Raw genomic sequence first — 26,703 nt, forward strand, 5'->3', positions numbered from 1 at the left:
CTCTCTCTTGTAGTCTGTTAATTGCCTAGAATAGGGTTTTCTACTTAGAAGGATGTGGGGTACTGCCTTTTCTTAATGTATGGCAATGATGGGTCATTAGGGCTCCTCTCCAGTGTTTGAGGCCAATGAGAAATAGAGGGTTGCTGCTTTTTGCTGATGTTTGCTTAATGCAGGGTGGGGATGGTGCTTAGGGCTCTACTACACAATCTCCACAGTGCCCGTTGGGGAGGAAGAGAGGCATTGCTTTTGCCTGTGTTAGTGCAGGGAAGGACAGTCGAAAAGGCTCTGCCCTTTAGTCTCCACAGTATCTGGTAGGGAGGGAGAAGTACCACCTCAATAGTTCGGCTTGGAAATGGTTGACAGGGCTCTGTCTCATTGACAGGGCTCTGTCTCATAAATAACCCCAGTGGTTAGTGTGGGCATGGTCTTGTTGACAAGGCTCCACTTTAGTCTCCTCAGTCTTTGGTGGGGAAAAGTAGGTGTGGTCCCTGGTTAGCACAGGATGGTGATACTTGACAGGACTCTATCCCACAGTTTCCAGATCACCTCATGGGAAGTGGGAAGGGTACAGCTTCTTTCATGGTATTCATCTAGAGAACAGCTGATATAGTCAAAAGTGTTCTGAACTGTATACTTGCCCTCTTGCTGATCCATTGTTTAAAGACAGCAGGCTTTTCTTGGACCTTTTTGGTCTGTGCATATTGCTGTTTCAAATTGTAGACCACATTATAGCCCAGGCTGGGAAAGATAGGCATTAAAAAGAAGGGGGTTGGAGTGAGACTTGTAGCTGGGACCTTCCTTGTGTCCTAAGGTCCTTATCCAGTCTGCCTCCTATTCTACAACTTTCAGAAAGTTCTGTTACTTGCTTTTGTCCAAAAAACTGTAGTAGTAATTAGCAGAAGGAACAGAGTCGAATGTACTTACTGTCTTGTCTAGAACTAGATGCCCCTCACCTTCACTGTGAAGGGTTAACTGGATATGGGATTTTTTCATTCTGAACTTAAAGATGCCGTTTCCTGTCTTCTTGTATGTTTTTTCTATTAAGTTAGCAGTTATTCTTATCATTGACATTCTTATATGTGACTCTTCTGGCTGCTTTTAATATTTGCTTTTTTATCTTTGGTTTTTTTTTAGAGATGGCTGTCTATTCTGCTTTGGGTTCATTGAGCTTTTTTTTTTTTTTTTTTTTTTAATCTGTGGGTTGATAACTGTCATCAAATTGGAAAAGTTTCAGCTATGATTTGTTTCATGCTTTAACCCTTCTCCTTCTGAGATCCGTATCCTGCATGTTAGAATTCTTTACCGTTTCTCACAGGCTTTTTTGAGGCTCTGTTCATTTTCCAAATTACTCTTCTGCTGTGCTTCAGTTTGAGCCTCTGGCCTCTAGTTGACGATTAAACCTAACCAGTGGATTTGTAATTCATGTACTATGTTTTTCTATTCTAGAAGCATTTTGTATTTCCCATTTCTCTGCTGAGTCTCCCAATCTGTTCACTAATTATGTTTAAATTTTCATTTAAGTCCTTGAACATAAGTATGTAGAGGTTTTATTGTCCTTGTTTGATAATTTTACTGAGTCACATCTACTTCTCTTTTCACATTTTCCTGTTCCTCGTGTGTAGTAGTTTTATTATATGCTGAATATTGTAGATGCTAGTTAATTCTTGAAACTCCACATTTTATTGTAGTCTTTTAGGGAGTGCTGACTTTTGTCCTGGGAGGTAATTTATTGGTGGTTCAACTTGATTAGTCATGTCCTGACTTCTGTTTAGGCCTTTTGGAGGCTAATCTAAGGTAAATATCATCTGAAATTGTACCCTAAGATCTGGGTTGTTTTCCTTTCTTTAAGAATCACAGCCTTGTTTGTTTTCTATGCCTGGTAAGTTGTCCAACTGTATTATATTGTATTCATTTCGTGGGCTTCACAGAAGGAGGGGAGCTCTGATGCCTGTTATTCATGGCCAGAACTAAAAGGGGTACTGATTCTTTTCACAGCTTTCTAATGGACTCTGATAGGAATTCAAGGCTAGTAACTTGCTCAGAATTCAAGGTTTCTCAACAGCATCACTATGGGCATATTGAGCTGGGTTAAGGGGCTGTCCTGTACACTGTAGGACATCTCTGGCCTTTATCCAGTAGATACCAATAGTACCTCCTCCCATAGTAACCCAGAAGGTCTCCAGAAATTGCTAAATGTCCTGTGGGGCAAAACTTGTCACTGGCTGAGAAACACTACACTAGCAGAGTAGATTACTGCACACCTTAAGCCCCTGCTACTAAAAATGTGCTGTGCCAACCAGCTGCAATGGCATTACCTGGAGCTTTTTGGAAACACAGACTGTAAGGTCTCACGTCAGACCTTCTGAATGAGATCTGCATTTTAACAAGATCCCAAAATGATTTGTATGCTTTTTCTAATGTTTGAAAAACTATGCCATAGATGAGACAACTTTTTCTTAAACAGCCAGACAGTAAATATTTTAGGTTTATAGCGTACTCTTTGTCGGACAATTCGACTCCACCATTGCAATATAAAAGCAGCCAGTCTTTATTCACAAAACAAACAGGCAGCTCGCAACATTTTTACAACCCATGCCACAGACTCTTACCCAAGCAGATCACTCAGTAAGCTGAAGACAACTGGTGGTTAAATCCTTAGATGAGTGCTTTCCCATTTGATATTAGTTGTTGCTCACAGAGAGACTGGGTACATAGTTCTACAGTAGACACTTCTATCTAGAAATTCTAGTAGCTGGATTTCTGTTCTTACCTAGATGGGGTATCATCCATTTCCACATGTAAGTTATATATAAATCCTACTTAAGTTAGCTTACCAGTGGTCTCAGGCTTTAAAAATATACAATTTGGGGGCACGTGGGTGGCACAGCAGTTGAGCGTCTGGCTTTGGCTCAGGGTGTGATCCTGGCGTTATGGGATCAAGCCCCACATCAGGCTCCTCTGCTATGAGCCTGCTTCTTCCTCTCCCGCTCCCCCTGCTTGTGTTCCCTCTCTCGCTGGCTGTCTCTATCTGTCAAATAAATAAAATCTCTCTCTCTCTCTCTCTATATATATATATATACAATTTGATGGCATAGTTCTTTTTCTTTGTGGAAGAACAATGTATGGGTCCACAGGAGAAATTATTCACTTATTTTGCCTTTAGCAAATAAAAAAAAAAAAAAGTTCTGTCAGTTTTAAGTAGGCTCCATACCCACATGAGGCTTGAACTCATGATCCTGAGATCAAGAGTTAAATGCTCTACCCTGGGCCAGCCAAGTGCCTCTAAAGCTGACAAAATTGTGTGCCTTTATTAGCTCTTCAGCAGTAAAGAATAATTTAAAGTAAGTTATTTGACTCTCAATAGTTTCTTCTAGGTAAAGAGCTAAAGTGCCTTTAAGACATCTATTTTGTTTTATGTAGAAGTTACTTCTTACCTCTAAAACTCTGTATCCTGAAAGTGACTTTTGTGGGGTAAAAAAGACTCTTTGAAGAATGGTTGTTTAGAGGTCAGGAAAGTAGCTATTGTGAAGAATGATGGTACTACATCAGATGAAGATTGAAATATTTTGCCTTGTTTATAAATTTCTTCTCTTCCAAGTTACTTGATAAATGGTACAAGGAGAGGGCAGGCCAGGGCACCAAAGTGAAGCAGAAACAGAACAACTTGTCACAAGCTGAAAACAGGAAACTGATTCTTGGAGCTTTGGCCAACAGGAATGATGTTAAAAAACATTTTTGTTTTTTACTTGCATGTATCAGTATCTGTTCAGTCTAGCTTTCGAAGAGACATGCCACAGTATGCACCGTGGGGCAGTTTCCTCTGGTTAGAAATAGCCTCTTCCCTTACCCAGTATATGGCAGCATGTATATTGGGTAAAGGATGCCATGTCATGATAAATGTTGGGAATCACTATATTATTTTTAAATCTTTTTTTTTTGTGGTAAAAAGCACATAACATGAAACTTACCTCAACTGTATGGTTTAGTAGTGCCAAGTATATCCACACTGTTGTAAACAGATCTCCATCTTGTAAAATTGAAACTCTAGACCCACTAAGTACCAACTCCCCTTTTACTTTGCTATTTTGACTACTTTAAATATTTTGTGTTAATGGAATTATATATGTCCTTTTGTGACTGGCTTATTTTGCTCTGCATAATGTCTTCGGGGTTCATCCATACTGTAGTATGTGGCAGGATTTCCTTTTTAAGGCTGCATAATTTTCCTTTATATGTTTATACCACATCTTTCTTTATCCATTCATCTACCCATAGATATTTGGTTGTTTGTCCCTCTTGGCTACTGTGACTAATGCTATGATGGGTGCACAAATATCTCTGCAAGAAACTTAAATTGAATTCTTTTGAATATATACCCAGAAGTAGGATTGCTGGATCATATAATTCTTTTAATGTTTTGCGGAACTTCTATACTGCTTCCCATAATGACGGCACCATTTTATAGTTCAACCGAGAGCACACAAGGGTTTCAGTCTATCGTCACCATTTGTTATTTTCTGTTCTTTTGATAATGGCCATCCTAAAAGCGGTAAGATGATATCTCACTCTAGATTTGATTTGCATTTCTCTTACAATCCGTGATGCTGAGCATCTTTTCATATGCTTCCAGAGAATTATCTATTCAAGTTTTCTTTACATATTCTGGATACAGCTCCCTTATCAGATAAATGATTTGCAGAATTTTCTCCCAATCTGTGACTTGTTTTTTTTAATGATGTCCTTTGAATTACAAAAGTTTTTTTTCTTTTGTGGATTGTGAATTTAATATGAGAACTCTTTACCTAACCCTACGACACAAAGGTTTTCTCCAGTTTTTTCCTAAAATTTTTCTATTCTATTATATTTAGGTGAGGTACAGGTCTATTTTTATCTTTTTGCAAGGATGTCCCGTTGTCTCTGCACCTTTGTTGAAGATGTTCCGTCCCCACTGAATTGCCTTGGTACATTTGTTGGAAACCAATTGCTCATATATGTGAGTTTACTTCTGGACTTTTAATTCTATTCCACTGATTTGTATGCCTGTCCTTTTGCCAGAACCATTACTGTCCTGATTTCTCTAGCTTTGTGGTCAGTTTTGAAATGGAGAAGCATGTCTTTCAACTCTGTTCATCAAGGTGGTTTTAGCTATTTTTGGTCCTTTGCAATTTCCAAAGCCTGCTAGGATTCTGAGACTGTGTTCAATCCTATAGATCAATTTGGGGGAAACTGGGATTTTTTGCTAAATAGTAATTGCCCTATGCAAGCACAGCTCCTGACTGGAGTTGCTAAGATCTGAGTTCACATACATTAGGTCCTCACCATGAGTCAGCTGCTGATTCTTCCTAAGAAATACCTGCTTTTTCTGTGTTTATTCAGAGGTTTACTTGTTATGAAGATATCCTCCTTCATACTCCCACCATGTAGACAGCTTGATCCTGCTTGTTGTACAGTGTATTACAAGTCCCTACCAAAGTACAAGGTTAATGTTTATCTTCATGAATCTTTGGCAACAGTTCTTGACAAATTTTGTTGTGTGCTTCTAGGCATTCCAGCTTCACATTGTAAAACTGTAATTTGTAGAGCCTGCTTGTTTCCTGTTTGGCTAAGAGATTAGAATGAGCATCTTTTCTTGGATCAACTTTCAGGACAAATAAGGATTTTAACCAGCTGTCTTCTCAAGGTCTGTTATTGGAAGACAGCATTCTCTGGAGCCTGGGCAGGACACTGCTCTGAGCACATGCAGCACTGCCCTCACCATCTCATTCTCTGCCTTGGCTCCCCTAGAATCACTAATTATTAATGACCAAAAAGCTTTCTAATTATGACTATCTTGCCCATTTAAGATTAAGCCCAGTTTTTTTGTCTTGCCAAGAAAATTTAGTTTTCATATTTCATATTTTTAGAGGATAAAATAGTTATTAGAGAGCCTATTTCCTGATATGAAAGGACCAAGTAGTTTAATTAGATTTCGGTTGGTTAATGATGTGGTAAGTACTTTGTAATCCCTTACAATGTAGGATCCAGGACCTAAACTTCTCAGGAAAAATATACAAAACTTTGTTTTATTTTTTTAGTATTCTTACCGAATACACAAAATGAATACCAGGATAACTCAAACCTAACGCTATATGTTTTTCTATAGGAAAGCACAAGGAGAAGACAAAAGTATTGTGAGTCTCAAATTCTGAATGAAATAAAAAGTCCTCCACAACCATCCAGCTGTATACAATTCCCAAATACATTCTATGAACCCTATCAAGATTCTACCAGTCCAGATATATTCAGTAATGCCAGATCTTCATCTTGGTATACATACACTTCTACAACTGGTATGGAGGTCCCAGGCTGGACTCTTAGTGAAGAGACAAAGGCAGACGTGTATTATTATGGCTTCATCGTTCTTTTCCTTTTGACTTTAGTATGTCTTGCTCTATATTTTCTATGAAGATCTCAAATAAAATCTTTCTGATCATTTTTAAAGTTGCCAGCTCTTCACAGAAAGGTTACGTTCTTATTTCAGGATTTCCTTCCAGACATTTTCAAGGTAATTGGCTTGTAAAAAGAGAGTACATTTTTAACAAAGTAAGTTTGTGGACATGCTAAAATTAAGATTGCTTTATGCTAGAAAATGGTGTCATGATACAGTTTGAAAAATACTTTTTTTGGTCAAAGGAGCAATTTAAAAAACAAAATGTTATTGATAGGGACAATTTTACTTCTTTTTAATACATAGAGTAACAAGTAACAAAATGTTTTAGCTAGATATGTGTATTAGCTTATCTTCCCAAACATGTTACTAAAAGCTAGGCACATTTTATGAAATGTGATTAATGATTTTCTTACCTTGCTACAATATGGGCATTCACCAAATATGATGTTAAAACTCTGTCTACTAGTCAGTAGTCCTCTCAACCACTGAAGATTTTAAAAAGAGAAGATAAAGGGAGCAATGTCAGCATGATTACAAATTACAGATACTCCAAATATCATTTCCTTTTAGTACATACATTTTTATCCCCAAAGATTAACAAAAAGGGGAACATTTCCTGAGCCATTACCACACTGGTAATATGCTGAATAACAAAATAAGGGGAGACCAGCATTTTGAGGTCTGTACCTTATAGCCAAATTATGGGCCTCCTTATGCACTTTCTCAACCCCAAAAGACACAAAAATAATGCATACAAGTCCATGGGGTTCATAGACCCCACCTAAAATCATTATAAATTAAGTATGCCTCCTATAAAAGATACCACAGGATCTTGAATATTTAGGTCTTAATTCTGGTCTTAACCCACTATTGGTGATTAATTCTCAATCCATTAATTAGAAACATGAGGCAGTCCATTTTTAAAAATTAAATGAACATTCATTATTACAAAAGAAAGCACATGTTCCCTTAAGAATATCTCTATAATTAGACCTAGTATATTATGTTTTTATATAAGGTAAATTGACATCACTAAGTTCTCCATTGTTACAGTACAGATAATACCAACTGCTATATGTAAGCACAAAAACAGGAGGTGATATTAAGGAAGACTAAAAGCGCTATACAACTGGAAGGTGTTCTATATATACATGCATATATAATCATGTCCACTGTGCACTAGGAGGAATGCTACTGAGATCAAGTGACTACACAGGGATGAAAGCAGACTTCACATATAGTAAACACATAGTAAATAAAATGCCACTGAGAGTCCTATGACATATTTAGATCATAAAATGCATTCTTCTCAACATCAAAAGACTGTTACATTTATTCTATACTTAAATCTACTCTGAAAAGTAATAGATACTCGATAGTGCTACCTCCCTTTCACCTTATTGCCACCACTACTCCCACGTGGATGAGTCCACAGAGTTTGCATTGGGTTACAGGAGATATTTAAAGAGACTAAGGTAGCATCGATTTCATTTGTTAGTATCAATAAGCAGTCAATGAATATATTCTAGATACATTTTCTCCCTTCTTGGGATACTTTAGGCCATTTCTTCACTTATTAGTAACCAGGACGAAGAAATGAAAGCACATGGGCATCCGGAAATGAACTGATAAAGGGGCTGATGGCAAAAGAGATCACCATTCACTGAAGAGATTCTTAGACTCTCTCTCTATATTTCCAATATGCATACTTCCTATGTCATGGTAACCAAAAACGTCTTGCCAAGGTTATTTTTATTTTATTTCTACCTCATATAAGCATATTTGATGGAAAGGCTGTCCACACTGGGAATTATCACACACTTGATCAGGAATGGCGCCATCAAGCTGATAGGCATAACAAATCCCACAATCCATAGAAAAATCCTTCAAAAGAAAATAAATATTTATAAGCATATGTGTTTAAAACACACAAGGTAAGATAAAGAGTGAATAATATGGTATAAATATTAACTTTTTATAAAGTTTTTATAAAGGTAGCTTATCACTATATTACAGAAAATACAGTTATATCACTAATGCCTTAGAAAAGCTATTTGTAAGAAGAGTGCTTCCTTTTTCGTCCGGTAAGGAATGCACATAGATATACTCAAAACAGATTCTATTTTGGACTTAAGTAATTTTCCCATATTGTACATCAATATAATGCCACTGTAGTATGTAAAGAGAAGAATTGACATTAGCTAGTGATTACTAAATTTCAAAATTCTGTAACTAAAGGAATAAGACAAAAACATCCCCACCACTTTAACAGTCTATAACCTCAGCTGCTTCATCAAAAATCAAGTTTATTATTTTTGCAACATGGTAATGTCTATTCATTTTTAAAAACTGTACTGCCACCTTTCACAAATACATCAAGCTAATTAAAACTTTATTTCAATCATCCATAAGTAGATAGTAATAGAATATCCAAACATCTCATTAGCTACTTTGGACCTTTCCCCCTATTTTTAATAATAAAGATGTCTGTCATTAATCACTTTATTGCTACGAAGACCATGAAAAAAGTATACTTAAACCACTAGTCAAAGGTTAACAAGTTCTTTGATGCTACTGTTGCTTGCAGTTCAGAAGTCTGTTATAATATTCTTCCAACTCCCTCCCTTTCAGCCTCATTTTTCTCTGGTGTCTAAAAGAAGAACATTTAACTTTCATTATGCTATGCTGTTTGGAATATCAAAGCACTGATAAAACTTACAGATTTTTCCAGGTTAGCGCGAGCTGGAAAATCTATTTCTAAAACATCTTTCAAGTTTTGTAACAGACTATTTTCTGGATCCCTGAAAGCATGAAAAAAAATTTGTTGTTAAATTTGCAAAACAGAAAAATAATTGTATTGCAAAGATACCTACCATAAATGTATGTTTCTGCTCAGCTTAATTCCCAGAGGTTTTACCACTTCAGATATTAAAAAAAAAAAAAAAAAAAAAGTTTAGCATCTGCTGCTGTCACTTTGTAAAGACACTTAGCACAGAATTTTTTTTACTGAGATATAATTAGCATATAACACTGTATTAGTTTTCGGTGTACAACAATGATTGTATTTATTGCAATACACTCACTACAAAGTTTAGTTAACATCCATCACCACATGTAGTTACAAGGTTTTTTTTTGATGAGAACTCTTAAGATCTACTCTCTTAGCAACTTACAAATATAAATAGTTACATACAGAATTTGCTAATTGACTGGAAAATCTAAATCATATATTTTTTAAAAACCACAAAAGTACACAGTTCAGAATGATGAGACATTTTCATTTAAAATGATTACCAATATATTAATATTTCAGAATATTTTAACAGTGTGAGATAAGAATTTTAGGACTCTGTTAAAAACATTTAAACAGGAGATCTCATACCATGGTCTGCTCCAAGAAAGCAGCACTCAGGAAGCATGGTAGGATGCCTGGGGTCAACCTCTATATTTACTGAAGCATTATTTCCTAGAATAAAAGAATATGAAGTTTATAGAAGTAGAAAAGTTCATCAAAAAAATAAAGGGATATCTATTTGGGTACTTACTATACCAAAGGAAAGATCAGCCAATGTTTTATAGTTTCTTTAAAAGAAATAAATTTTGAAATTATGATTATGACAGAAGATTTGGGGATCCATCCAAAGTTTCAAAATACATAGTCAATCCACTGAGTTACTATAATTAGTTTATACTAAAATTCTGGTCAGAATTCTGTTGTTACAGTTTAAATAAAAATTATCTATAAAGTGATAAGGATTTTTAACATTAAAAGAAATCGGAAGATTAAGAACTATCTAAATGACTTCCATGACTTTCTTGAAAAGCATAACTGTGCTCAAAAATTAAAAGACCAGGAATACAATAAATGGTAAAAACAGACATGTTAATGATTTTTTTATGAAGTTTTATCAAAACATTTTCTATCAATAATGACTTTCAATGTAAATGGACTAAATTCTCCAATCCAACAACGCAGGGAGTCAGAATGGATTAAAAAAAAAAAAAAAAAGACCCATCTATATGCTGCCTACAAGAGACTCATTTTACACCTAAAGACACCTGCAGATTGAAAGGGAGGGAGTGGAAAAATATTTATCACGCAAATGGGTGTCAAAAGAAAGATGGAATAGCCATACTTATGTCGGACAAGCTAGCTTTATTTTTTCACTTTAAATTCAATTAATATATAGTGTATTACTAGTTTCAGAGGCAGAGTTTAGTAATTCATCAGTTGCATATAACACCCAGTGCTCATTACACCAAGTGACCTCTTTAATGCCCATCACCCAGTTATCCCATCCCCTCACCCACCTCCCCTCTAGAAACCCTTAGCTTGTTTCCTATGATTAAGAGTCTCTTATGGTTTGTCTCCCTCTCTGATTTCATCTTATTTTATTTTTCTATCCCTTTCTCTACGATCATCTGTTTCATTTCTTAAATCCCACATGAGTAATATCATATGATAATTGTTTTTCTCTGATTGACTTATTTCACTTAGCATAATACCCTCTAGTTCCATCCACATCGTTGCAAATGGTAAAAATTTTTTTTAAGATTTATTTATGTGTCAGAGGGAGAGCACAAACAGGGGGAGCAACAGCAGAGGGAGAAGCAGGCTCCCCACTGAGCAAGAAGCCCATGTGGGACTCAATCCCAGGACCCTGGGATCATAATCTGAACCGAAGGCAGCCACTTAACCAACTGAGTCATCCAGACAGCCCAAGATTTCACTTTTTTGATGGATGAGTAATATTTCACTGTGTGTGTGTGTGTGTACACACACACACACACACACACACATCTTCTTTATCCATTCATCTTTGATGGACACACCTGGGTTCTTTCTGTATTTTGGCTATTGTGGGCACTGCTGCTATAAACATAGGGGTGCAGATGCCCCTTCAAATCACTATGTTTGTATCCTTTGTATAAATACCTAGTAGTGCAACTGCTGGGTCATAGGGTGGCTCTATTTTTACCTATGGACAAACTAGACTTTAAACCAAAACTGTAACAAGAGATGAAAAGGGGCACTATATCATAATAAAGAGGACAATCCAACAAGAAAATCTTAACAATTATAAATATGTATGCACCCAACGTAGAAGCACCCAAATATATAAAACAATAACAAACATAAAGGAACGAATTGATAATAACACAATAGAAGGGGACTTTAACATCCTACTTACATCAATGGACAGATCATCTCAGCAGAAGATCAACAAAGAAACAATGGCTCTGAATGACACACTGGACCAGATGGACTTAACAGATATATTCAGAACATTCCATCCTAAAACAGAGTACACATTCTTTTCAAGTGCACATGGAACATTCTACAGAATAGATCACATATAATGTCACAAAATAGGCCTTAACAATTATAAAAAGACTGAAATCTTACCACTCTCCTTTTTTAGTCAATGCTATGAAACTTAAAGTCAACCCCCGAGAGAAAATTTGGGAAGACCACAAATAAATGGAGGTTAAACAACATGCTACTAAACAATGAATGGGTCAACCAGGAAATAAAGGAAGAAATTAAAAAATAAATGGAAACAAATGAAAATGAAAACACAACAATCCAAAACCTTGGGGATGCAGCAAAAGTGGTCCCAAGAGGGAAGTATATAATAGCAATACAGGCTACCTCAAGAAGCTAGAAAAATCTCCAAAAACCTAACCTTACACCTAAAGGACCTAGAAAAATAACAATGAATGAAGCCTAAAGCCAGTGGAAGGAAGGAAATAATAAAGATTAAGACAGAAATAAATGATAAACTAAAAATACAATAAACAGATCAATGAAACCAGGTGCTGATTCTTTGAAAAAATAAAATAAACCTCTAGCCAGACTTATCAAAAAGAAAACAGAAAGGACCCAAATAAAATCACAAATGAAAGAGGAGAAATAACCAACACCAAAGAAATACAATTATAAGAGAATGTTACGAAAAACTATGTGCCAACAAATTGGGACAACATGGAAGAAATGGATAAATTCCTAGAAACATACAAATTACCAAACCTGGAGCAGGAAGAAATAGAAAACTTAAACAGACTGATAACAAGCAAAGAAATTGAATCAGTAATGCAAAAACTCGCAAGAAACAAAAGTCCAGGGCTAGATTGCTTCACAGGTGAATTCTACCAAACACTGAAAGAAGAATTAGTATCTATTTTTCTCAAACTATTCAAAAAACAAAAATAAAACAGGAAAGGAAGGAAACTTCCCAATTCATTCATTCTATGAGGCCAGCATTACCCTGATACCAAAACCAGATAAAGACTCCAGTAAAAAAAGAGAACCACTGACCAATAACTCCTGATGAGAATGGATGCAAAAATTCTCAATAAAATACTAGCAAACTGAATCCAACAATACATTCCAAAAAATCATTCACCATGATCAAGAAGTTTTTACTCCTGGGCTGCAAGATTCACAAATCAATCAAGGTGATACATATACCACATTTATAAAAGAAAGGATAAAAACCATATCATTTCAATAGATGTAGAAAAGATATTTGACAAAATACAACATTCATTCATGATAAAAACCCTCAACAAAGTAGAGTTACAGGGAACACACCTCAACATAAATGTCATCAATGAAAAATCCACAGCTAATATCATCCTCAATGGGGAAAAACTGAGAGCTTTTCCTCTACAGTCAGGAATAAGACAGGAATGTCCACTCTCACTACTGTTATTTAATATGATATTGGAAGTCCTAGCCACAGCAATCAGAAAACTTCAAGAAGAAATAGAAGGCATCCAAATCAGCAAGGAAGAAGCCAAACTTTCACTCTCTGCAGATGACATGATACGCTATATAGAAAACCCAGAAGACGCCACCAAAAAACTGCTGGAACTGATAAACGAATTCAGTAAAGTTGCAGGATATAAAAATCAACGTACAGAAATCTGTTGCATTTCTATACACCAATAATGAATCAGAAAGAGAAATTAAGTAATCAATCACATTTACAATTGCAACAAAAATAATAAGATACCTAGGAATAAACCTAACCAAAGAAGTGAAAGACCTATACTCTGAAAACTATAAAACAATGATCAAAAAAACTGAAGATGACACAAAGAAATGGCAAGACATTCCATGCTCATGGATTGGAAGAATAAATATTGTTAAAATGTCTATACTACCCAAAGCAATCTACACATTTAATACAATCTCTATCAAACTACCAACAGCATTTTTCACAGAACTAAAACAATCCTAAAATTTGTATGGTATCAGAGAAGACCCTGAATAGGCAAAGCAACCTTGAAAAAGAAAAGCAGAGCTAGAGCCATCACAATTCCAAACTTCAAATTATATTACAAAGCTGTAGTGATCAAAATAGTATAGTACTGGCACAAAAACAGACACACAGATCAATTGAACAGAATAGGACACCCAGAAATAAACCTACAACTATATGGTCAACAAAGCAGGAAAGAATATCCAATGGGAAAAGTATAGTCTGCAACAGGTGGTGATGGGAAAACTGGACTGAAACACGCAAATGAATGAACCACTTTCTTACACCAAATACAAAAATAAATTCAAAATGGCTGAAACACGACTTAAGTGTGATACCTGAAACCATAAAAATCCTAGAAGAGAACACAGGCAGTAATGTCTTTATGACACTGGCAACTTCTTTCTAGATATGTCTTCTGAGGCAAGGGAAACAAAAGCAAAAATAAACTATTGAGACTTCATCAAAATAAAAAGCTTCTGCGCAGAGAAAGAAATAATCAGCAAGACTAAAAGGCAACCTATGGAATGGGAGAAGGTATTTGCAAATGACATATCTGATAAAGGGTTAGTATCCAAAATATATAAAGAACTTGTAAAACTTAACACCCAAGAAACAAATAATCCAATTGAAAAATGGGAAGATACAAATAGACATTTTTGCAAAGACAACACACTGATGGCCAACAGACATGAAAAGGTACTCAACATCACTCTTTAATCCAAACTACATTGAGATACCACTTCACACCTGTCAGAATGGCTAAAAACAACATAAGAAACAACAGGTGTTGGTGAAGATGTGGAGAAAGGGGAACCCTCCTGCACTGTTGGTGGGAATTCAAAGGTACAGCCACTCTGGAAAACAGTGTGGAGGTTCCTTAAAACGTTGAAAATAGAACTACTCTATGAACCAGCAATTGCACTACTAGGTATTTACCCCTAAGAATACAAAAATACTAACTCAAAGGGATACATGCACCCTAATGTTTATAGCAGCATTATCTACAATGGTCAAAATTATGGAAACAGCTCAAGTGTCCATCAACTGATGAATGGATAAAGAAGTACTGGTATAGATATACAATGGAATATTATCCAGCCATTAAAAAGAATGAAATCTTAGCATTTGCAACTATGTGTGGATGGAGCTAGAAAGTATTATGCTAAGTGAAATAAGTCAATCAGAGTAAGATAAATACCATATAATTTCACTCATATGTAGAATTTAAGAAACAAAACAAATGAGCATAGGGTGAAAAAAAGAGAGAAAGGAAAACCAAGAAAGACTCTTAATACAGAGAGCAAATTGATGGTTACCAGAGGGGAGGCAGGTGGTGGGATGGGTTAAATAGGTGTTGGGGATTAAGAAGGGCACTTGTTGTGATGAGCACTGGGTGCTCTATGGAAGTGTTGAATCACTATATTGTACACCTGAAACCACTATTACACTGTATGTCACCTGGAATCTAAAAACTCAAAAAATAAAAATACAGAAATAAAAAACATTTTCTGAGTTCTTTTGTTCCATGTGAAGCTTTCACATTATATGTTAACAATGGATTCAATTCATATTAAATCAGAAATTGTTCATTCAACAAAAACAACTAACCTAGTTTATAGAATCTAAGAAAATCTATTTCTATTTGGCACTAGATTCTTTTATAAATTCTACCTACTGAAAAATTGTACTAATTTCAGAAATTTTACTGTTTTTTGAAGGTACATTAGTATAACTATAAGGTCTATTTGGATTTTATTTTTACAAAAAAAATGGCCTGATAAATTTTATACAATATAGCATTAGCTTTTGGCTAAGGTTGGCAACAGTATGAACACAATTAACAACAGATCTGACAAAAAGAGGTAATCAAGTAAAATAAAAAATGACTACAAATCATTCATGAGAAATACAAAAATACAAAAGTTAACTTATTATCTCATTTGTTTATACATTCTTTACCATGAGCACAAATTCCATTTTAGCCTTTAGCAATGTCATGTACTAACGGCTCCAGAAAGTTCTTTCACTTAACAATAGGTATATTATTTAATATATTTCAATTAATTTGCTGAAAACTTGGGTCTTAAAAAAACAAATCAATGCCTGAAGTGAAAAAAAAGCTAAAGGTAAATACAGAGTGAATAAAAACCAGGTTGTCTATGCTGAACAATGGGAAATATAATAAAAGGTATATTTAATCATTACCTGATCAAAATAATTATTTAAATGGAGCCATGAAGAAAATTAATTACAACATCCTTTGAAGAAAATACTTTCATTCTTAATATCTATTTGTTCACAAATACACCATAATTTGTTAATCATTCCAAACTAAAAACCATTAGACTTTTTAGACTGAGTGACACTGCTACTTGTAGAACTGCGGCACAATGATACCTTCCTTTTCTTATAATTACATGTTACTGCTTTTCTCCCAGATAATCTATTACGCCCGGGGAAAAAAATACAAAAATTGCTAACGTGGATATGATTCACAACAGAATTTCATAATATCCTCCAAAATATATGCCTTTTAACAATATTTGGGCTAAGGAAACCAAGAAGGAAAAATATAAATAGGTATCTCAAGTCACCTAACTACACTACTTACTGTGAGCTCAAATATAGTTTAAAACACCTAAAACATTGAGCGGTTGAACTCTAAAACTGACATATATTGCTTGTTCATAATGAAAATACATAAAGCAATACTTTTATAATAAAGATGGTAATATTACAGGGATAGTTACAGTTATATCACATCTTATTAATATCATGTATTTATAGTAAAGAAAATACCTAAAATATGTTTATTATTTTCTGCTTTCTGATTACTCTTCAATGGCATGCATGGCCCACTTCAGCTTCTTTTATCCTCTAAATTTTGTCAGAAAATATTCCCAGATCTGTTCATATTAATCTTGTCTAAGTCTCATGGATGAAGACTTTCATTATTACAATTTTTTTCCCTAAGCAATGTAAGTTTTGAAAAACCTGTTCCATTATTTCTGTGCTAATTAAAATCTAATTAAACAGTATCTCTGAATGATACTTCATTGACCATCACCTTTTATACCGAAACACCTCAGTACTTGCCCTTTTCTCCTGAAACATTTATTCAAATACATAGTAATAAATCACAGTTCATCCCAAAAAGTTTTAATAGCTGACTTTATAAAAAAAAAAAAAATCTCACCTAAGAGTCCAATATCCCCTTTAGATCCATTTTTCTAATTAATACAAAGTACACACATACACACACACACACACACACACACACACACACACACACACACAGTCTCCTTAATCCTTTTTCCGTACCTAGTGCAATTCTGCGCGCCGTCGCACTCCGGGTAGGTTTTTCTGGCTCAAGTACCCAAGTCTTCTCATCGATTTCATCCATAACATCCCAGAATGCCTTCAGTGATTCTAAGGCTGCCAAAAACTGACCGTAAATGCTTACTAAGGAGCTCTGTGAAAGACAGATAAAACCTGCGTAAGTTGCATGACGCTCTTATCAACAGCAGATAATCTTTCACTTAAAATACAATTCAATTTAGAAATTTTAAGCTCTGTTTCATTTCAGCTGAAACTACTCTAGTAAACAAGAGTCAACTCTCCCTGCTTCACCTCTCTTCACCGCCATTAGCATTGACAGAATTTTCTGATTGGCACTGGGACTGTGCATCTTATCAGAAATTGTTTTTTAGAGACCGTATTTTTATATGATGCATTCTGTACTGTATTTATAGAATAGTAATTACTAATACAAGACACGTATGTACTTCATTAATGACTATACTATGTATTGAGCATGGTGTCTATACAATTTTAGTCTGAAAGTTATCAAGTTATCCAGTGTGCAGCTATCTACCAAGTTAAATGCAGCACAATTTGTAATTTGATTAGTTTTTAACATTATTAACTTTACAGACCTCTTTAGGCAAAGAGTATAAAAAGGTTCTACACATATTTTCCCACAAAGTTTGTATTGATTAAATTCAAATAATAATGGAGTACATTTTTTGTAATATAGATCTATTAATGAGAATATTGCATCTTTTGGTGGATGGGGAGCAATGTTTAATTGGAGCTGAAAGTTAGTGTTCCTCTTTATCCAAATCAATTGCAAATGTTCATCTGTTAATGCCTGTAATGAAATTTTACATACATCATCCCTGAAAATGTCTTCTCACGCACACAGGCACCATGTGGACTATCTAGTCCTGACAAATACTGATGTAAACCCAGAAGCACAGGATTTTAAGAGAGACCATTCACTACTACGAAGACATCTGTAGATTGAGGTTCTTTGTTGTTTTTTTTTTTTTTTGAGGTAAAATCGACATACATTGTATTAGTTTCAGGTGTACAACCTAATTTATTATTTGTATACACTGTAAAACCATCACAGTAAATCGTTATCTGTCACCATACAAAGTTACAAAAAATTTTTCTACCCTTGTGATGAGAACTTTTAAGATTTACTCTTCCCAACTTTCAAATATGTAATCTAACATTGACTAGGTTTTACACATTCCTAAAATTCAAACAAATTACAAATAAGATTTCTTCTAATGTTAAACTTTTAGCCAATGTCTGAATTTAGTCTTTCAGACATTAATATTTTATGGGAATTAACATAAATACATTTTCACTAATAATAAGAACTAAAGACATTATTGAATTTTTTAAAGATTTTATTTGAGAGGAAGAGAGAGAGCGCGAGCGAGCAGGGGGAGGGGCAAAGGGAGAAGGAGAAAGAGGCTTGATCCCAGGACCCCAGGATCAGGACCTGAGCCAAAGGCAGATGCTTAATCCACTGAGCCACTCAGGCACCCCTACCATTACTGATTTTAAAACTCAATTTATAATTACTTTCAAGCAAAGTCAAAAGTTTCTTATAAAGTAGTATGTTTAAAGGTTACCACTATTTACTAAATATTTTTATATTAAAAGCAATAAAAACTAAAAGTTTAAAAGAAGAATTAAGGATCTTATTGTTTCAAATAAGCAATACATATTTTTTTAAAAAAATCACTAAAAATATTACAAATGTATTTATCCCAAATAACTGATACAAACCAACAATGCAAGAATACAGTATGCCCTGAGTAACGTGAAAAGAAAGTACCTCCTTAAAGGTATATTTTGTACTTAATACGTGCTTAAGGAAAACCCATTTCATCTCATCACTTGAGTCAGGGTTTACACCTAGATGAAGTCATGGCTCAGTTTCACAAAACTAGTTCAACTCTGCAACCTTCAATAAACGGGTGGGGGGGGGGGAGGGGGGGGAGGTTGGGGAATAAGAGCAGGAACAAAAGCCTGAAGACAAAATACCTGTTCTCTTTTGTTGCCACACTTATCTATAAACTTAGATGCCAAAATCCAGAAATCAGAAACCAAACTCCCAAGTTTTGTTTTGTTTTTACTGTGGGCTACACTTATTTCCTCTTTCATTAAATGTGCCGCCATTCTTTAGATACCCAAACAGATCAGCTGTGATCCTTGCAGATTTCTTTTTATACCTAATATCAATAACTAAAGACCTGTTTTTATTTTTAACACATTTCTTGGTAGCTCTATTTACCCTAGTATTATTATGTACTCTTAAAATAACCCCCCTGGACACCTGGATGGCTCAGACAGTTAAATGTCTGCCTTCAGCTCAGGTCATGATCCCAGGGTCCTGGGATTGAGTTCGGTGTCGGGCTCCTTGCTCCGTGGGGAGCCTGCTTCTCCCTCTGCCTGTCTGTCTCTCTCGATTCCTCTGACAAATAAATAAAAATACTTTAAATAAATAAATAAAATAACCCCCTCGTTCTTGCTTCCACATCCAGACATGCCATCACTGACTTATCACAGAATACCCTCCCTAAAATGTAAAACTGAACATATCGGTCCGCCTCAGAAAACCATTCAAAACAACCTTCTAACTGGGTTTTCCCCCACTAGTTATATTGCCCTGAAGCCCATTATTTATATTGTAATTAGGCTGATATTTGTATTCTGCAATCCTAATACTATAACTTCCTGGCTTAAAACAAAACAATGTAAATGCAGTTCCTCTCAAAGTGATATTTTTGCTTTGTAATACCACCACTTAATGATAGCAACACAAATTCCAAAAGCTGTTCAATAAATACGTAAGTAAACTGAAGTCAACTACCTGATATAAAAATAATCATTTATGACCTTCATCATTTTATTTATTAAGGCTATTGTTATTTACAGGTAGCTTGCAAATTATGTTTTATGTTAATGATTAAAACCACAGTTCTTTTTCATGGCTTGCAATTAACATTGTTTAATGTGTATCCATCGATGTAAGAGTACACTGAGTAAACTGAAATACTCTCCATGGGTATATTTACCACTCCAAGCTTCAGTAACCATCTTCTCTATGATCCCCAATTTCTATGATTCCCAAATTTCTTTAGGCCAGATCGAGAACTCCAGAACTGCTCCGCTATCGCTCTACAGATGATCTCCACATGGCTAACAGACATATCATACTCCTAGTGCTCCACACTGATGTCATTCTCTTCCAGGAGAAAGCTTCCCCAGGAATCTAAGCATGGATTACTAACCAGATAACTAGATTACTAAAAAACCCTTCTAACTGAATTTTCTTCCTTTAGTCATAGCCCCCTAAAACTTATTTACATTGCAATTAAATTGATTTTTGTATTCTGCAGATCTGATACCATAATTTGTGTATAATAAGGCAATCATTGATCATCAGATACGTACACAACAATACAATTGCTGAACAGTATGTTGGTTTATTAACAGCGTTATTGAGACGTGATATACAAAGAACTGTACATACTTAATGCGTACAAGTTGATGAATAGTCTATTTTTGCTCTGGTGCTGGTGCTTCTGGTGTCGATCAAGAGATTATTACCAAGATTAAGATCAGGAAGTATTCCCCCTATGTTTTGTACTAGGAGTTTTTAGTTTCAGGTCTTATATTTAAGTCATTAATTCATTTTGATTTTTGTGCACAATGCAAGGTAAGGGTCCAATTTCCTTTTTCGCACGTGGATATCCTATTTCCCAATACTTCATTTGCTGAAGAGACTATTCTTTTTCAAAATCAGCACAAAAACGTCTCTTTCCTTTCTCTCCACTTATAGCTATCTCTGTATTTTAAAATCTATAATTACCTATTTCATTGTTAACCCAAGAAAGGGCTAACCAAACAAACAAAAAAAGTCATAAAATGTTTTCACAGTGGCATCTTTCATTTGAAAGTAAGTATGCCAAAACACGATGTCCATTTCTGGTGTGCCTGACTGTAAAGGAAATTCTAAACACAGCTCTACTTAAAACTAACTCCGCGTTTTGAACAAAAAGTAAAGGCTATCTTTTTAATAAAGAAAATGACAGTAAAAAAGAAAAAAAAATACAACAACCCTGGAACTAGAAGTCAGTTGGTAATTAACAGAAAAAGTAAATTTTGAATCCTAAAAGTCATCATCGGATTTTACTACGTAGTTATGTGAAATAGATACATTAAATACTATTTTTATGTTCTAGATAAAGAAAAGAGTCCAAAAAGGTGAATAGTGAGACACAAAAACATTTCCCCTGGGAATTTCAATGAATTTAGGAGGTAGACATTAAAACTAATGTATCAGTAAGCTATATTTTTCTCCAACTGCTTATTTTATCCATTAAATCATTCACAAACTCTTATCTTGAACTGATTTTCCTACAAAAATTAGAAAACAAAAACCCATTTCTAAATGCAGTTTCGAACAAAGCAAAATTCTATACACATCATCATAAATGCCAAAGGAGCACACACTATAATATGACCAAAATTAATATCAAAGTTAAATATTTTGCAAAAAGAAAAGTTTTCTAAAAAATTTCTTCAAAAATAAAAATTGCCAATTCCCAATTTTTAATATAAGGAGTTTCACATCTCACCAAAGCTACTTTTTAAAGATTATTTTGGGGATGGGGGTGTAGGGGAGCAAATTTACAATGTGCAAAATGAATTTATAAATGAATCAAATAAAACAAGACTCAGGAAAAAAGAATACTGATATTAAGAAGTAATATTAAAATAAAATATAAAATGTTGGCAAAGTCGTAAAACAACCTAAACTCTCATATGCTGCTGGTAAGCATGTAAAATGCCACAACCACTTTTGAAAAGATCTGGCACCGTTTTAAAAAACTAAATATATTTCTATCTTATGACCTAGCAATTCCACTCCAACAGAAGTGAAAAGATACGTCCATAAAAAGATTTATATAATGTTCATAGCAGTTTTATTCAGAGCGCCAAAAATTAGTATAAATCCAAATGTCCATTAATAAAAGCTAGAATATACAAACTAATGTATATTCATGTAGCAGACTAACGGGAATAAAAAGAACAAACCACTGATACATGTCACAACATGGAGAATTTCAAAAATATGCTGGGTGAAATGAGGCCATCTCCAAAAGAGGACAGACTGTACACTTCTGTTTACATGAAGTCTGAAACAGGAAAAAATAAGGCATAGTGAAAAAATCAAAACAACAGGGATTTACTAGGAGGAGATAAAAGACTGAGATAATGGTCATGCTCTGCATCTTGAAAATGGACTACATGGTATATTCATTTACAGAAACTTATGTTACACACACTTGGAATTTATGCGTTTCATGGTTTCCAAGTTTTACAAGGAACTGAACTTTAGTAAAGGTAGACATGCTGAAGTATTTTGGGGAAAGATCTTGGACACCTGCAAATTACTTTGAAAGGCAACAAAACTCAGATCAACTTAGGGATGGAGAGATGCACAAATGGAAAGGTAAGTGATGAAGCAAGAACAGTAAATGTCAACTCTAGAATCTAGGTGGTGGGCACATGAGTATTCATCACAAACTTTTTCAATGTTTCTGTAGGTTTCAAAAGTTATAATAAAATACTGGGGGGAGGGGAAATTATATAGAACTTATGTGAGTTATTCATTGTAACTAAAAAAGTTAATTGAATCAGGTTATAGACTAATCTTTCATTTTTTTTTCAAATAGTCAATAACTGACCTTTAATTCATTAGACCTTTAAATTAGACCTTTAGGTTAAAAAAAATACATCTTTGTATTCTCAAAGTAAAATTTAGCATTTCCTTCAACTACAGATATAGATAACAACAGAAATAGTATCAATACCTGTAACTTTCTCTACAATAAAAATTGTACTGCAATCACCTAGGGAACTTAAACACTAATATCTAGATTCCATTGTCAGCCATTCCTTTTTAATTAACCTTGGTTCAATGCAGCCTTGGCCTTGGGACTTCTAAAACCTCCCCCCCAAGGATTCTAATGTCCAGAAAAAGTTAAGAACGACTAGAACGATGAATAGCCATCCCTGTTATAGTCCAAAAGTTACAGGATCATATTTCTAAAAGATTTAAACAATTTATGAAGCAAGAGACAAAGATAAGCACTACATAATGACAAAGATAAAACCCAACTGTATAAATTTATGCACCCAACATAGGGGCACCTAAAAACAGAAAGCAATTATTAACAGCTAAGGAAGGAGAAACTGACAGTAATACAATACAAGCACAGGACTTGAACACCTCACTTACAGCAAAGGATAGATCATTCAGAGAGAAAAATCAACAAGGAAACAGTGGCTCTGAAAGACACATTTGACCAGATGGACCTAACAAATATATATACAGAATGTTGCATCCAGAAACAGCAAAAATACTCGTTCTTTTATTTTTATTTTTTTTAGTAGTTTGCTCTATCTCTCAGAGCCAGTCAGTGATGGACCTAGCTTCTTCAAACCCATTCTACCTGAGTATGAAGTATATGAGCTCCCTACCTGCTGACAGTTGGCAGGAGTTGAAGAGATGCTGTCCTCCCAAGACTTTGGTTAAGCACATGGCAACTCCAAAATAAATAATGTGGGTGAAATAGAAAATAAAAAAATAGGTACAGAAAGCATAACACCCGGTCGTAAAAACTGACCTAAATAATGCGTGGGGTATAATCTCTGGGAGTATTAGTATACTGATGTCCAAATGTCTCTCTCTCAATTTTATTATCACTAGACTTCAAGTGTAGGATGAAAAAGGACTTGGTTGTTGAGTGAAGGCTCCAAATATATTTGCTTCAGGTAATTGCTTATGTTGCCTATTCTGATGAAATCAACAACAGTAGGAGTGCAGAGGACAAAAATGGGAGCAGAGCCAATGTTGAAATGAAGTGAAAAGCAACGTGTACGGGTGTTCATACAAATTATTCTGGAGGAAAAGATTGGTGGGGGTGGGGAGGAAGTGGATAATTGAGGAAAGAACCAAACTTGAGAGGGTATTGGGGAAGAAAGGAAGAAATAGGTAAGAGACACAAAGAGGCTTCAAACCATTCTGTGGTGGGGAAAAGAATGCCAGCAAGGACCTCACCTCTTTCTCCAGAGCTGTTCATGGGTGGCTGCTGGCTCTCAGCAATCTGTGGGGGCTGCTGGGTGGCTTTACCTGCACTATCCTGGCATTGATTTCATGACCCCCACTATAACCAAGGCTAGGAGCACAAAGGCGGACCCTCTGCGAATTCAATACGGATACTGGTGGGAATGACTGCACATGGTAAAGGGTGGTGGCCAGGGGAAAGAGTATTGATACAGGGGCCAGCAGACTTGGTTCGAATTTCAGCTCTAACACTCAAAGTTTAACTTTTCAGGACCTCACTTTCCCTGATCGTAACATGGGTGTGTTGTGCCAGCATCATAAGGTTGGAGGAGTAAATGTGAGAATGTACCTAAAACTGCCTCACACAAAGCCTGGCCCATGGGACATCTCCATCCTTTCTCCTTGCCTGGAGCCTTTTGGTGAAAAGATACCAATTCTCCTTACCTTGGCTTTAAATTTAGGTAAAAAAATAGAGTCTTCTTCAAAATCTTTTCAAGTATACATAGAACATCCTCCAGAACAGATCACATGTTAGGCCACAAAACAAGTCTCAATAAATTTAAGAAAAATGAAATCATATCAAGCACCTTTTCTAACCACTACAGTAGGAAACTAGAAATCAGTTACAAGAAAAAGTCTAGAAAGTACACTATACATAGAGGCTAAAAAACATGCTACTAAACAATGAATCAGAGAGAAAAAAAAAAAAAAACCATGGAGAAAAATGAAAATGGAAACACAATGGTTCAAAATCTTTGGAATGTAGCAGAAGCTATTCTAAGAGGGAAGCTTATGACGATATAGACCTGTGTCAAAAAAAGAAAAGAAAAGAAAAAGAAAAATCTCAAACAACTTAACTTTACACCTAACATGGCTAGACACAATAAAAAAAAAAACAAATAATGCCCAAAGCTAGAGGAAGGGAAATGATAAATATTAGAGCAGAAATGAATAAAATCGAGATTAAAAAAATAGAAAAGATCAATGAAACCAGGAACTAATTCTTTGAAAATATAAACAAAATTGATAAAGCCTTACCCAGATTCATCAAGAAAGAGAGGACTCATATAATTAAAATGAGAAACAAAGGAAGAGAAATAACTGACCCTACAAAAATACAGAGGATTATAAGAGATTATGAAAAATTATATGCCAGCAAATTGGACAACCTAGAAGAAATGAATAAGTTCCTAGCAACACATCTTCCAAAACTGCATCATGAAGAAATAGAAAATTTGAACAGACCAAAGACCAATTACTACAAATAAAATTGAATCAGTAATAAAAAAAAAAAAAAAAACTAACAAACAAAATTCAGGACAAGATAGGTTCACATGTAAATACTACATTTAAAGAAGAGTTAATACACATTCTTCCCCAAACTATATCAAAAAACAGAAAAGGAAGAAAAAGTTACGAATTCATTCTACAAGGCCAGCCATTACCCTGATACCAACACCAGACAAAGACACCACAAAAAAGAGGAAACTACAAGCCAGTATCTCTGATAAACAAAGATATAAAAATTCTCACAAAAAAATTCAATAGTACATCAAAAAAAACCACTCACCACGATGAAGTAGGATTTATTTCAGAGTGTGAAGGTGGTTCAATACTCACAAATCAATGTGATGTATCACATTAATAAGAAAAAGGATAAAAACCATATGATCACCACAATAAGATGCACAAAAGCATTTGACAAAATACAACATCCTTTTTATGATAAAATCTTTCAATGAAGTAGTTTTAAACGAAACATATCTCAACATAATAAAGGCCATATATGACAAACTGACAGAAAACACCATACTCAGTGGTGAAAAACAGAGCTCTTCCCCTAAGATCAGAAACAAAGATGTCCACTCTTCCCACTTTTATTCAACGTAGTACTGGAAGTCCTAGCTGCAGCAATCAGACATGAAAAAGAAATAAAAACCATCCAAATTGGTAAGGATGAAGTAAAACTGTCACTCTTTGCAGATGACATACTATAAATAGAATTCCACCTAAAGACTCCACCAAAAACTATGAGAACTGATCAATGAATTCAGGAAAATTGCAGTACACAAAATTGATATACAGGAATCTGTTGCATTTCTATATGCTGAGTGGCAGAAGGAGAAATTAAGAAAACAATACCATTTACAATTACATCCCCCAAAATTAAATACTTAGGAATAAACTTAAGAAGGTGAAAGACCTCCTATACTCTGAAAAATACAAAACATTGATGAAAGAAACTGAAGATAACAAAAACAAACAGAAAGATGTGCCATGCTCATGGATTGGAAGAATTACTGTTGAAATATCCATACTGCCCAAAGCAATCTGCAGATTCAATGTAATCCCTATCGAAATACCAACAGCATTTTTAACAGAACTAGAATACCAAAATTGGCGTGGAAGCAAAAAAGACCTCGAATAGCCAAAGAAATCTTGGGGGGGGGGGGGAGCTGGAGGTATCACAATCCAGATTTCAAGATACACTACAAAGCTGTAGTAATCAAAACAGTATGGTACTGGCACAAAAACAGACGCAGAGATCAATGGAAGAGAATAAA

General features: G+C 34.9%; 2 protein-coding genes and 1 pseudogene across 7 annotated transcripts in view; 1 reads left to right on the plus strand and 2 right to left on the minus strand.

Moving 5' to 3' along the window:
* The window catches only part of VRK2 (VRK serine/threonine kinase 2), a 114,834-nt gene extending 108,354 nt beyond the window's left edge, over positions 1–6,480 (plus strand). The window contains exon 13 of one of the 2 annotated variants that reach the window (XM_048222459.2): positions 4,869–6,480. In XM_048222459.2, coding sequence (XP_048078416.2) covers positions 4,869–4,952 — 84 coding nt within the window. In that variant the 3' untranslated portion in view covers positions 4,953–6,480. The remainder of the gene's footprint in view (positions 1–4,868) is intronic. The other variant, XM_026485453.4, reaches the window with a different exon arrangement.
* Positions 2,533–5,888, minus strand: LOC113269065 (protein NipSnap homolog 2-like; annotated as a pseudogene).
* The window catches only part of FANCL (FA complementation group L), a 94,300-nt gene continuing 70,129 nt past the window's right edge, over positions 2,533–26,703 (minus strand). For 2 of the 5 annotated variants that reach the window (XM_026485483.4, XM_048222461.2), the window contains 7 exons: positions 17,023–17,173; positions 9,813–9,896; positions 9,304–9,349; positions 9,150–9,231; positions 8,198–8,314; positions 6,844–6,915; positions 2,533–6,552 (listed from right to left, as the gene is read on the minus strand). In XM_026485483.4, coding sequence (XP_026341268.2) covers positions 6,517–6,552; positions 6,844–6,915; positions 8,198–8,314; positions 9,150–9,231; positions 9,304–9,349; positions 9,813–9,896; positions 17,023–17,173 — 588 coding nt within the window. In that variant the 3' untranslated portion in view covers positions 2,533–6,516. Of the gene's footprint in view, positions 6,916–8,197; positions 8,315–9,149; positions 9,232–9,303; positions 9,350–9,812; positions 9,897–17,022; positions 17,174–26,703 lie in introns of all 5 variants that reach the window. The other 3 variants (XM_057309447.1, XR_007190757.2, XM_057309449.1) reach the window with 3 other exon arrangements.

The sequence above is a fragment of the Ursus arctos genome, unplaced genomic scaffold (assembly GCF_023065955.2).
Source record: "Ursus arctos isolate Adak ecotype North America unplaced genomic scaffold, UrsArc2.0 scaffold_8, whole genome shotgun sequence".
Classification (NCBI taxonomy): Eukaryota; Metazoa; Chordata; class Mammalia; order Carnivora; family Ursidae; genus Ursus; species Ursus arctos.